General features: G+C 39.2%; 1 protein-coding gene across 1 annotated transcript; it reads right to left on the bottom strand.

Annotated features, from left to right (window-relative positions):
* Positions 1-10,174: 10,174 nt before the first annotated feature.
* On the bottom strand, positions 10,175-10,552 carry LOC137763530 (putative CENPB DNA-binding domain-containing protein 1). The gene has a single exon (XM_068542005.1). The coding sequence runs from the start codon at positions 10,550-10,552 to the stop codon at positions 10,175-10,177; it is 378 nt and encodes a 125-aa protein (XP_068398106.1).
* Positions 10,553-14,746: the final 4,194 nt, after the last annotated feature.

Below are 14,746 nucleotides of genomic sequence, written 5' to 3'. Positions count from 1 at the left end.
TAGATCAGGATTTCAAATCTGACCGTGGATTTGGCCTGTAATAGAGATCGCAACCATTAAAACATTACAAAATAAGTGACTAAGGTAGTTGACACAGCCCTAATGGTTTGAAGGCTTTGCTCTCCCCTGTAGATGTCTTAAGCACTAAGATAAGCAATTAGACCACTAAGTCATTTAGAACTTTAGGTATCGAATTATGTCTTACCAGTACTTTATGGAAATTACCCGGAAGTAGCAGTAACTAGTTTATCTAACAAGATGACTGGGCTTAATTTTAACTACACCTGTGAAAAGGGAAATTTAGTCCACAAAGAAAGGTATATATTAGTACAGGCGAGTGTGCCCTCTAGATGCAGAGCTACTCCTATCTTTAACTTAGTACATTGTAAAAACAGACAAATATAGAATAGTGAAAGATGGTCAGGTTTTTTGAAAGTGTAACTGACATGGTATCTTGGTGTACTGTGCTTGTATTAATTTGATGAATATTTATTCTTAGTGCAACTATGCTTCATAACAGATTTTGTTCACCTTTAACCTGTTGCATTTCCCTACTTTGTTCTCCCAAAAGAGTTAACTTTCCAATTTATATAGGATATTATATATTATATACATAATATATATAATATGTATATAAATATATAAAACATATCACTCTGGATGTCTCAAAATGATGTATTTTTATTACAAGGACCCCCAGTTCATTCATGCCTTTCTTCAAATTGCTTCCCTTAATACAATATAAATGTATGAAGAGCTGGAAACCATACTAAACTGTATATTCCTGAGGAACTGTCCCTTACTCCTGCATTTCCCAAAAAGGATGTTTGGCACGTGCTTATTATTTATTGATTTAATGTGGAAGGGAAGCAAAGTATCCTCTCTTGGCCATCTCTCTATTTGTGTGACTTTGGAAAAATAACTTTCCCTTTCTGAGTCTTTTTTCCTCATTTGATTACTGAACAATTTATGGTTATTCTGTGTATCCTATGATTAGTCCCACTTTGCATGTGTGTACTGTCTCTACAGAAATTAAGGCATCAGGAATCTCTGTGTTTTCCAATTATTCTCCCTCAAGCTAGTTTCTGCTCAAAACATATATACACACATATGTAGACACATTTCTATTTCATCATGTTTTCCCTCTTGATAGAGAACATTATAAAAATAGTCTGTTGACTTCTTAATAAGGTTTAAGAGTACACAAAATGTAAAGGATTATCATTATTTCTCATTTGTATATGGATGCACTCTTCTTTTTAATGCTAATTTCATGCAATGTATTTTCCCCAGAGAACACCAGACAGCTTTGAAATCATTGTCTCACTAATCATTTGTAGAATTCTTGGAGGTAGGCTGGTGATAAATATCACATGTATTTTATAAAGAAATAATGGTCTAACGCAAGGTATGACTTATGAGCTCAGAGAATGAGAGATCATTGTAGGCAGATCTGCAACTGAACTAAGACATCTAGGTTTTCTGGCCAATGATATTGTACAACAAATAACGTCATATATGAAAACTGAATACAAAAAATTATCTTGTATAGTCAAGTTGTTATTTCAACTATAAAAAGAAGTCAGGAACATCTAGAGTCATTTCACACTGAAACAATAACTCCACCAAGATGTTCGCAGCAATAATTCTTTGATCTCTATAACACATGGATGTACAATCAAAACCAGGGACCAAGAGGGAAAAAAATGTGATGCAACAGCCTTAGAAGCATAACCCCACTACTGTTGTGTGTAGGAGTTCAGAGCTATTCATATATATATATATATATATATATATATATATATATATAAAAAATAGAATTCTGAAATTATGTATATATGATATATAAACTGGATTATTATTAAATGGATTAATAGAACACAATTCACTTCCTTCCCCACTTTGTAATCTCTGTTCTAAAATGTCAGGGTGCTCAGCTGATAACCCCAGTGTATGATGGATACCAATCTCACCAGACAGACCCTGAGCCATAACAGTACAAAACTATAGACCTGCACTTTCCAACAAATATATATTGAGCTTTATCTACTCAGCACTCCACTGAATTCTCTAGAAGGATTGAAAAAATTATATGACATTGTCTTAAGCCTTTCAAGAAATAGGATTAAACATTCTCACTGTACAATCTGAAGATCTTAATATGTTCCTTGAATGCTAGCTTTTCCATTGTCACTAGTGGTGCAAAACCTTTTGCTTATAAATTCTTTATTTTTAATTTTATAAAGTATGTGGAGTGCCTCTGTTCTCTGCAAACTTTGCCTGGCTAGGCTACTCAGGTCTCAAGCTTCTCTTCCTTGGAAAATATCCTATGAGCCGTTGTTGAGGTTGGTTGCCCATCTCTGTTATACCCTATACTTTCCCTATCCTGGCCTTTATACTGCTTTATTGTAATTGTTCAGTTGTCTCTATCCTCTGCTAAACTGTAAATTCTACAGTGACAGGGACACAGCACATAATGGGAAGATTATGAATTAATGAATGACTGTAGTTATACTTTCAGAATCTTATTGCTTGAAATATGCATATTAATTTTCAGGAAGGTTACTATAAATCCAAGCCTTCCCAGGTACTAAAGACTCATAAGTTGAAAACCACTGATCTGTTATGTAAGTCAGAAGTTTTTACTCAAAATATATCAAGGTACTATCTTGCTATATAATGCAAATAAAATTTATAATAGCTCACATTTGTCACACACTCATCTGTGCCTGTATGATAAGCAGTTTACCTCATTATTGAATTCACTTCTCACAACAACTCCAAAATGTTAACGCTCTTCCTATTTTATACCTAGGGCAAATTAATTTTATCAAGTATAAGTAACCAAAGATCACATAGCTATTAAGTGATGAGGTCAGGAACTAAATTAGGGCAACCTACCATTCTCCTCTTATCTACCATGCAACACTTATCACTATGCTTCTTGCATCAGTTATTAACTTATCTCTCGGCCTTTCTCCCCTGTGATTTGTGATTCTCAGGCTGAGAAGCCATGTTTCTGCTTCTCCAGCTGTGTCTATGTTAGTCTCTGCCAAGAGGGGGTGTGTGAGGGTGACTGGAAGGGGGGAGGAGGAGGGGGAGGAGGGGGAGGAGGGGGAGGAGGAGGGGAAGGAGGGAGAGGAGGAAGAAGGCATATGCTCTTTCCTGTTTCATGTGGGATTCCTCTAGGCTTCTTGTCTGCATGTGTGTTCTACGGGTATTAGCCCTGAAGGTTTCTCACTCCAACAGAAGTCCTTTCTCTAGCTGCATGAAAATCCAGTTCGCAATTGTGCAACTCTTGCAGAACCAGCTTCATTAAGCTCTTCTCCTTGGAGGTCCGGGTCCCATGCCCTATGGTTCCAAATTTCAATAACTTCGTCTCTTTTTCCCCTAGTATTAAGAGATGAGGGCTGCTTCCAGCACTTGCAACCTCTGAGAAATCTGGACTTCTACTTCATTTAACTTAAATAACAACTTACACTGAAGTAACAGTCAAGCTACTGGTGTTCTCTGTCCTGACTGGACCTTGACCCATACAAAGTCATATGTACAGCTATTAAATGATAGTCAGGAACTAGAATTGGGCCAGTCTACCAGCCACTGCTCTTATCTCATGTGAAATACTATTATTACTATGCTAACCTATATGAAATTTCATTGTCATCAATTTCTAAATAATAATACCAGCAAAGAAATAAATTAACAAAAACAAATTAAGTATAAAACTTAGAAATTGTCAAATTTAAATCATGCAACCCCATGGACTTCTTTAAATAATCTTTTCACTTCTCATATAGGCCATATATATAGATATGAAAACGTGCACCTCAGATTGGGACTTGAACCCACATGCCGGGACTCACCCACAGTCGGCCAACACCCACAGTCTTCCAACTGAGATCACACACCTGGTTTGGGGACTTAATGAAGCTCAGGTTCTTGACGTCTCATTGCAGACAGAATTTAGTGAGAGACAAAAGTGATAGGAAAGAGGTGGATTTACTTAGAGTGAAACACACTCCACAGACGTAGAGTGTGGGCCATCTCAGAAGGTGAGAAAAGGCCCCAGGGTATGGGGTTGTCAGTTTTTATAGGGGTGGGTAATTTCATAGGCTAATGAGTGGGAGGAGTATTCCAGCTATTTTGGGAAGGGGTGGGGATTTCCAGAAAATTGGGCCACCGCCCCCTTTTTGATCCTTTTGGTCGGTCTTGGAACTGTCATGGCGCCTGTGGGTGTGTCATTTAGCTTGCTGACGTGAGTGTATACTGAGGCTCAAGGTCTAGTGGAAAAAGTCGACTTGTCTGCCATCTTGGATCCATTTGGCTCTAATCAGTTTATGTCATGTCCTCGGGCTATGTCATTCTTTCAAAGGTTATGCCCTGCCTCCTCCCCTCCTGTTTCAGATATATATTTTGCTAGCTTGAGAACCAGCTATATCTGTAGATATATAAACATAGGTCTCTACATAGATAGAAAGCTATATTAAAAAGCTAATATTAATTACATAGCTAATATAAAGCTAAAAATACCAACTAGTCCAACTCCTAATTTGGGCTTTGAGATGTTTGCTGAGGGAGTTAAGAATCATCACTTTTCACATCTAAAATAGATAATTAGAATGTCTGTACTTCCTATCCAGAATAAATGCCATAAGGAAATCTGTGAGTTTACTTTGTATTTCCAAGTTTAAACTTAACTAGATTGTCACTGCTGCTGCTGTTATTGTTTTCCACACCATTCTAGTTATAAGTTTAAGTGAAATTTTTTTATAAACTTGTCTTATTTGGAGAATTTTCAACAAGTGATATATATGGCCTTCATTTGACCTTCAAATAATCAAATATTTTAATCACGTATATGCTAGGTAGAGCGCCAAGGGCTAGTTACACAATGGCAAACAAGACAGAATATGCAGTTCCTGCACTGCCCCACATTCTAGCGGGGTAGACATGTATTTTATAAAAAGTATTTAACTTTAGGTCACTCATTTCTGAGGGGTTTTTTTGGGGGGGCTGGGTATCTTTGGTGAACATAAGAAAATACCTCAATATACAACTGGATGATAATAATCAAAATTTTAAGGTTTTTTTTTCTAGAAAATGAATTTATTATCTCAAGTCTGTGCTACACAGAAACCTCGCAAGAACAAGGAGCTACAAAGTGACTGTGTATTGACAACCCTACTTTCCCTAATTTTAGGCCACGTTCTCACTTAAATGTCTACACAGAGTTAAGTATGTTTGTGGAGTAACAAGGTGTGATTTCATTGACTTGTGAGTCATATTTACCTTTCATATGTACAATGCTCACAGTCGACACGCCAAACACTTTCAAAAGCTTTCTCTAGTATTACCACAGAGGGGCTTAGTTTGCCTCTATGAAAGGTGCCCTGACTGGAGGAAATGAGAGCAGGATATTAGTATCTGCCTCTTGTGCTCGCACCATTCATTGTCTTCTCTTGCTCTCGCAGTCTGTAACTTTTGCTGTACCCAGGTACCACCCAGGAGGCTTAGAAATACAAATTTCTGAATTGTTAGAAATGCAAAGTTTTGAACTCCACCTTCAGAGATTCCCACTCAAAAGGTCTAAGGTGTGGCTCACTGCATTTTCAAGAACAACTGCCAGTTGGGAAGCTCTGATGTAACAGAATCATTGCTTAGAATATTAATTAGGTGCACCAGAGTGAGAGTGAACCAAAGACAGGTGTGATATGAGGTCAGGATCCAGAACATAATGTCAATTAAACCCCACATGGGTTCTGAAAACATCTTGGGAAGAGGATCATCGTCATTCAAGATGATCATCTGAAGTTCTACAAACCTGCCTGATGATTAGGGAACTTTGGGGAACTTCGTGAAGCAGATCATTCCTGGCTTTGTCTCCTGGGACAGTTGTTCCCAACTTCTCATGCTCCGTAGAATCACCTGGGGAACATTTAAAAATCCAGATATCCAGGCCACATGATAAAATCTCTAGGGCTTGGCCTGGGTGTGAGTATTTTTTTGTACTTATTTTTGAAATATAATTGGCATAGAACATTATATTAGTTTCAGGTGTACAATGTAATGATTCGATATTTGTAAATACTGTGACATGATCACCACAATAGGTCTAGTTAACAACCATCACCATGCATGGTTAACAAATGATGTTTTTCTTGTGAGGAGAACTTGTAAGATCTACTCTCTCAGCAGCTTTCAAACATACAATAGAGTACTAGTAACTATAGTCACCATGCTCTACGTTACATTCCCATGACTTATTTTATAACTGGAAGTTTGTACCTTTTGACCTGCTTCACCCATTTCGCCTCACCCCCTACCCTCGCCTCTGACCTCAGGCAACCACCAATCTGTTCTTTATATCTATGAGCTCTTTTGTGTTTGTTTGTCATTTAGATTCCACATATAAGTGAGATCATATGGCATTTGCCTTTCTCTGTCTGACTTATTTCAAAGGCATGAGTATTTTTTAAAGCTCCCCAGTGATTTCAATGTGCAGCCAAGGTTGGAGTGATTAGAGAATGATCTCAGAAATCAAGGGTCAAAATACTGACCAAGAATCAGTATTTTTAGCAATAGCTTACAGGTGATTCTTATGAACACAAAGTTTGGAAGTTATTAAATTTGATATACAAAGATATATTTCAAGTTATTTAAAGAAATAACTATCCACATTTGACTAACTTCAAAATATATAGTTTGTCATATAGATAATATAAAGTTTCTCTTATTTGGGATTGATGATTCTGACATTTCCTGGGTCAAAATGCCTACTTTTAGCTGTCACTGACAACTGCATTAAATACACACACACACACACACACACACACACACTGTAGCATTTTTACCCTTATATTGTGAAATAAGGACTAAACACACAGATGACAAGTTATTATCTTAATAAGATTTGCTTTTTGACTAACGTGATGAAATATTACTTCCCTGAAAGATGATTTTTTTTTTTTTTTAGGGTGTGGTGTTAAAATTGCTTTTCCTGATTTAAACTTAACATTCATTTCCACGAAACCCTTTAAAAGTCAAACTGGAACAACCTGTTCCCAAGAAGAAAAGATTACACCCACCTTCCAAAAACTTAAACTGGAACACAATGTATGTCCCACTGAGTACAGCAGGACAGAGGTTATGTCTTAAACTGTACCCAAGAGGGCAGAAGGTTACTTATTAAAATACCTCAGTGATATCCTACAACGCAGACATCAGGGTAGCACTGTGGCTTGAGTCCATCAATCTTTTTTTTTTTTTTTAATAAATTTATTTATTTAATTTTATTTATTTATTTTTGGCTGTGTTGGGTCTTCGTTGCTGCACGCGGGCTTTCTCTAGTTGTGGTGAGCCGGGGCTACCTTTCGTTGTGGTGCACGAGCTTCTCATTGTGGTGGCTTCTCTTTTTGCGGAGCATGGGCTCTAGGCACACGGGCTTCAGTAGTTGTGGCTCGCGGGCTCTAGAGCGCAGGCTCAGTAGTTGTGGTGCACAGGCTTAGTTGCTCTGCAGCATGTGGGATCTTCCTGGACCAGGGCTCGAACCCGTGTCCCCTGCATTGGCAGGCGGATTCTTAACCACTGCACCACCAGGGACATCCCGTGAAATCCTGACTGTGATTTCCTCCATCATGTTCTGCAACCAGAATCATAAGACCTCAAATCTGAACTAGACAACAGAGACCTCTGGTCTAGTCCAACTGCCATGTTTGAAAGAAAAGGAAGATGATGAACAAAGAAATGAAATAATTTGCCTCCAGTCAACACCAGGAGTTAATGCCTGGTTTCCATGCCTCCTGAATTGAAGTCCAGGACTCTTAACCGCCCCCCACATTGTCTGTTTCCTAACTCACTCACCTTTAGACCAGCACTCTAAACTCTAGTAATTTAGGGGGGATCTAACACTCCTTCTCCTTCACCTCTGAGGAGTAAAAAAACAAACACTAGTCTGCTAGGAGGATGGAGCTTTGGCTGTGATTCAGAAGGCTTTAAAAGCCTTTGTGTTGTGCGCTTTCAATAGGTTTTCTATCTTTCCATTCCCTTGAGTCTTTTAGGGGTAAGAGCAAGGCCTGAGTCAGGAAAATAAATACATGAGCAATTTATTAAGCTGTGCTCTAGTCTTTAAGGAGATTTCACTTTCTTTTGACCCTTGTTTCCTTATTTCTGCTCATCTTACTTCTACTGTAGCCTCTGTGATGTTAAGATCTCATGAACAGGGTATGTGTTCCTGGAAATGGCCTGTTTTTCATTTAGGCCAGAATTTCTCCAACTGGTATGTATTCTTTGGCATCCTAGAATTCTCTATGAGAAATTAAAATTAATTTGAGTGCATTCTGTAGCTTTTGGAAGACAACCTTTTATCCTAGTGCCCACATTTCTGTTGTGTTCATCATCAAATGAAGCCCAAATAACAGCACAGGATGCTATAGGAAGGAAAGTTTTGCAGTACAGTAAGTCCCCTACATACAAATGAGTTCTGTTCCAAGAGCACGTTCATAAGTCCAACTTGTTCATAAGTACAACAAAGTTAGCCTAGGTACCCAACTAACATAATTGACTATATAGTACTGTGCTGTAATAGGTTTATAATATTTTTCACACAAATAATACATAAAAAACAAACACAAGAAATAAAGAAAACATGTTTAATCTTACAGTACAGTACCTTGAAAAATACAGTAGTACAGTACAACAGCTGGCATACAGGGGCTGGCACTGAGTGAACAGGCAAGAAGAGTTCCTGACTGGAGGAGGGAGAGGAGGTGGGAGATGGTAGAGCTGAAAGATCGTCAGCAGTAGGAGAGGGAGGGCAAGCTGCAATTTCACTCACACCTGACATTGATGGCACAGGTTCTGGTTCCTTGCTGGATTCATTTCTATCCACCCTCTTGAAAAAATGATCCAGTGATGTCTGGGTAGTAGCTCTTTTTTCTCATCATAGATGACAAGGTAGCACTGGATTGCATTCTGAACGGCTGCTGCAAGCTTTGTGTACGGTTCTACCTTCAGGTCCTGTGCCTCAAAAACTAACAGTGTCTCCTCAAATAAAGAAAATCCCCTTGTCATTTCCTGTGTCATGAATCTCTTCACTTCTTCAGTTATTTCTTCTTCCTCTTGTCTCTCTTCATCCTTTCTCTGGGCCTCCAATTCCATCAGGTCTTCATTAGTCAGCTCCTCGTGTTGCACAGCAAGGAGTTCAGTGAAGTCATCCTCTTGCAGATCTAGCTTCAGCTTCTCGCTGAGGGTCACTACGTTGCTGAAGACTTCTTTGGACTCCTCATCCACCTTCTCAAATCCATGAAAATCGTGAACAAACTGCGGGCAAAAGTTCTTCCAAACCCTATTCATGGTGATGGCCATAACTTCACGTCAAGCAAAGTCAATGATTTTTATGGCCTTGTAGATGTTATAGTGCTTCCAAAATTGTCAGAAGGTTGTTCCAGATTCGTCACTCACCTTTACTGCCTGATGAAAAGGGTGACATAAATAATATTTCTTGAAAATCACTATAACTCCCTGGTCCATAGGTTGGATGAGCGACATTAGTATTCAGTGGCAGATGCAGTACTTTGACGTTGGGATGAAAGTTGTCCATGAATGGAGGGTGGCCCAGAGCATTGTCGAGCAGCAAAAGAATGTTGAATGGGACATCCTTCTCTAAGCAGTATTTCTCTACCTCAGGGATAAAGTGGTGGAAAAACCAGTCCTGGAAAATGGCCTGTGTAACCCAGGCTTTGGGGGTTACTCTTCCACACAACAGGAAGAGAGCTCTTGGTTACGTTTTTAAGGGCTCTTGGGTTCTCTTGATGATAAACTAAGAGAGGCTTCAGCTTCATATCGCTGGAAGCATTGCCACAAAACAACAGAGTTAGCCTATCATTTGTTGCTTTATAGCCTGGCATCAACTTTTCCTCCTTACTGATATAACTTCAGTCTGGCATCCTCTTCCAGTACAATCCATCTCATCCACATTAAAACCCTGCTAGGGTAAATATGCGCCTGCATCAATAATTTCTCAATGCATTTCAGGAAATTCCCGGGCAGCTACCTTATTTGCACTCACTGCCTCACCACTTACTTTTACGTTGTGAAGGTTGGCTCTAGCCTTGATCTGATGAAACCAGCCATGGCTGGCATTAAAAGATGCGCCCTCTGATTCTTCACCGTGTTTCTACTTCAAGTCTTCATAAAGGGTTTTACCTTTCTCTTGAATCAGCATTAAGTTGAGCGGAACTTGACGCTGATGCTTATCTTGCATCCACCCACTGAGAATTTTCTCCATCTCCTTCATCACTTTTCCATGCTTCTTCAGTTTTATTGTCGACATCATTGGCACAGCAGACTTCACATGTTCCATGATCTTGTCCTTGTTCTTTAGAACTATGCCAATGGTTGAATGATTCATGTTATAAGAACGAGTGACATCTACCTCTTTTTCACCTCGCTCTACCCTCTCAATTATCTTCACTTTTGTTTCCGTTGTTGTTGCTTGGCACTTCTTAGCAGTACCAAATACATCATTGCTGCTTTTATGCTTGCTTCCGGACATCCTGGGCTCGAAATAAAGATAACTGTACTACTGTACTCTATGCAGTACTGCACAGTAAAGTACACAAAAGTACAACCACTTGTAGAGGATGCACGAACATGACAATGTATGCCAGACACGTGAACTAACTTACGTGATTGGACATGTGAACTCACGTTCGCATCTTTGAAAGTTTGCACCTTGAAGGTTTGTATGTAGGGGACTTACTGTAGTTCAAGTAAAGAAAAGTGGGAGGATAATTGAGTCATTACAGAACACATGGTAGGATAGACTCCATGGCAGTCAGACTCTATTTTTATTGTAATTGGTAATTTGTTGGTTTGTAGCCACTTCTTTGTGCAAAACAACTCATTTCAGGAAAACATCTATATTTTTTCCTCCATCATGCTCTTTAAACATCTTGCAGAATTACTTCACCTGTAAGTAATATGGCAAAAAATAATTTTTATGTTCTCTGTTCCAGCAATCATCAGATAAGATACTATATTTCAATGGATTTCATATTCGCCATAATACTGATCTTTAAGTGAATAAGACAGTCCTGTCTTACAGTTATCAGATGACATCTCATTAAATTAACATTTTATATTGCTTTAGGGCAGTTTGATTATGTATGAAATTTGATTATACAGACTGAGCAAATGGTGATGGAATAAATCTTCCTGGTCAAAAGCTCAGGCTCTAGAATTAGGAGGCCTGGATCCAAATCTTAGTTTTCTAGAGCTAGATCATTTTACTAGACAAGTTATTGACCATCTGTCTCTTAATTTCCTGATCTGTAAAATGATAATAATTTCTACTTCATAGAGTTTTTTTTGAAGATGAAATTAGTGACACATGAAAAACAGTTATAATAGTGTTTGGTGTTACACCAATTGTTCAGAAACAATGTTGTTGTTCAACAGTAGGGTTGAAGTTGAAATGTAGAACATTTTAATTCTGATTTTACACCTTTCTACCATTTCTACCTTTAAATCCAGCACTGGTGATTTAGGTTCAGTAAAACAGCATTATCTGTCACAGCAAAAATATTCATTTGAAATTTCATTTAATGGGTAAAGAAGGTGCTGCCTTTGGAGTTAGGCAAGCAAGTCTCCGGGCGGGGGAGGGGGGTCAGTATGTTCCGGGATGAATAAGGAGCATTTGGAAAAGTATTAAGAAACAAATGTTACTGCTAGTTTGATTTGAATGGGGCACAGGATTATATGGTACAAGATAGAACTGAAAAGGTAGCTTGTTTTCATTTATTCATTTATTAAATAAGTACCTGGAACTAGGAATATAAAAACCAGGGGACTGCCTGTCTACTAAACCTATAAACATGTCATTACAATTATTTCCAGTGTTTTGGGAACCCAAGAGAAGATAAGCCATGGAAGGGCCAAGTAAGGCTTCTCCAAAAGGGTGATTTGTCAGCTTGGTCTTATAGGTCAGCAAGAGTTTCTTTTTCATGTGGAAACAGAGGTGGCAAAAGCATGTCAGGTCAAAGGAAAGCAGATAGTATGAAAGATGACAGTGAATTCCCTGGTTTGAGATAGAAATGGTGGAAGGTGCCAATTGGAGTCCGACCTGAGACTTTATGTGGTAGGGAGTGGAGAGTAGTGATCAGAACTGAGGGAAATGAACCCAAGTGGGGAGACGTCAACATTTCAATAAGTTATAAAACAAGACAAGGGGTTTCCCTGGTGGCGCAGTGGCTGAGAGTCTGCCTGCCAATGCAGGGGACACGGGTTCGAGCCCTGGTCTGGGAGGATCCTACATGCCGCGGAGCAATTGGGCCCGTGAGCCACAACTACTGAGCCTGCGCGTCTGGAGCCTGTGCTCCGCAACAAGAGAGGCCGCGACAGTGAGAGGCCCGCGCACCACGATGAAGAGTGGCCCCCGCTCCCCGCAACTAGAGAAAGCCCTCGCACAGAAACGAAGACCCAACACAGCCAAAAATAAATAAATTAATAAATTAATTAATTAAAAAAAAAAAAAACAAGACAAAAACAATAGAGTATAAGATCTTTCTTTATGACAGAGCCAATGAGGAAGGTGAATGTATTTTGAAGACTATTCTTTTTGTGTGTGTGTGCAGCTCAGATGTTTATTTTACTGAAAATATTTGCAAAATTACAATATAAATACATGATTATATTAAGATAGGATCACTAATTCTTTTGAGTATCCTGGATATCGTAGAAAGAAGGGAACTGACAAGTAACTTGAGAGGTTAAAAAGAGGGAGAGATTTTTTTTCTTTTTTCTTTTTTTTGTTTTTTGAGAATAAGTTCAAAGGGAGAGAGAGAGAAGGCCCAGGCATCAAGGAGAAGGGAGTACTACCAAAAAAGAGCGAGGTGTGCATGGAGGAGTGAGAGACAGAGAGAAAGAGGAGAAGGGAGACAGATGGAGGGAGAGAGATTAAATACAGGAAAGAGAGAGAGAGAAAGAGAAGTACTAAAAGGAAGAGTTAACCTTGTAATATCTGATCCTCTCCACCCAGGCTCAGCTTCATGAGGACCAGAACCAAATTTATCTTGCTGTGCACTTAGTAGGAATTCAATAGATGCTTGTCTCAGAGGAGGTAAGAGGGGCCTGGGTCATAAATAAGAAAAGGATGGTCTATGAGACTGCTCAGGTTGCCATAACAGAGTAGCACAGACTGGAGGACTTAAACAACAGAAATTTACTTTCTCACAGTTCTGGAGGCTGGAAGTCTGAGATCAGGGTGCCAGTATGGTCAGGTTCTGGTAAGAGCTCTTTTTCAGGCTTGTAGGCAGCTGCCATCTTGCTGTGTGCTCATTTGGCCTTTCTTTGGAAAGAGACAGAAGCCAGGGTGGGGGTGAGGGGAGCCTCTCAGAGATTCAGAGATCCCTCTCTGATGTCTCTTCTTAGGAAAACATTAATTTTATCAGATCAGGGCCTCAGCCTTATGACCTCATTTAACCTTAATTACATTTATAAAGGTCCTGTCTCCAAATACAGTCACACTGGTAGTTAGGGCTTCAACATATGGATTGGGGGATGGGACGTGGGGAGAGGGACACAAACATTCAGTTTATAACAGATGGGTTAGGCTGTGAAAAAAGAGGGACAGGAAGGGTAAAGAATCCTTGCAAGAGAATAAAGAATAATGAAGTTGTTTCATTCTTTTGGTGTTAAATTTAGGCAAATTAGGGAGGAGAGCTGAGCTGCAGCTTTAAGGCTCTGGAATAAATTCAGAGGAGTTGCTATTGGGGAATTATGGTCTTAGCTACGCATTGTTTTCTAAACCTACCAGATTAAAAGAATCAACTAGAATATTATTTTAAAAGCCAGTTTTTGTTGGAGATTGTTTCTCTGGGCCTGGGTTGAGGTTCTAAAATTTTTAACAGGCCTCTAGAGAGATTTTTCTAACTTCCAGCTGTGGGAAACTAGAAACCACAGAGAGAGGAAGTTAACTAAGAGTGAGTAAGAGGATTGGAAGATAAAGGTTGGGCTCAGGTCGAGGGGCGAAAGGAATCGGAAGTGTTGGTGAGAGTACAAAGACGTTGATCCCTACATTGCAGGCTGAACAGGGATAGGAGTGAAGCCAAGAAGGGAGAATAGGCTTGGACAAGGAAGAAAAATTAAGGGGCTATTAGTCCTAAAAAGTAATGAGGGTGTGTTTACTGGGAGACTTAAAGAGCAGGCAGTTATAGTAAATGATTTCAGAGATCAAGGTTTCACTAGTAGCGTAGATTCCGAATTTGTGTCGACATGAATGCCATGGAAAATGACATAATAGTTCTTCTGGCTTTACTTCCTTCAAATCCATGATCTATAATGCTGCCAAGGAGCTCTTTTTAAAGGGAATGATCATTTTTTTCTGTGGCATCAAATACTTTCCTCACTCCCTTCTGTCTAAGGTAATCCCAAAACCCTTACCATGGCATTCAGGGTGCTTCTTTATTGCCTGCAAACATTTTATATGATTAACACCTTACTACCTATACATCCTTGAAAATGCTTCATTCATTCATGTTATGCCTTTTATTGTGTACTTTCCTCTGCCAGGTCTACCTGGAAAAATGGCAAATTCATTTTTGTTCTGTAAAATCTCTATAGGGAGGTTTTGATAAACTATTCCTCCTTCCCACGCCCATCACACGTTAGCTCATCTTTTCCTTTGCTAGCCTACTTTTGCACTATGTATGTGCTTTCGTTGTTGATCTTAACACTTTAGGGTAAGGGT

The sequence above is a fragment of the Eschrichtius robustus genome, chromosome 4 (genome assembly GCF_028021215.1).
Source record: "Eschrichtius robustus isolate mEscRob2 chromosome 4, mEscRob2.pri, whole genome shotgun sequence".
NCBI lineage: Eukaryota > Metazoa > Chordata > Mammalia > Artiodactyla > Eschrichtiidae > Eschrichtius > Eschrichtius robustus.
Note: the sequence above shows the minus strand (reverse complement) of the source record. Positions and strands in the feature narration are given on the sequence as shown.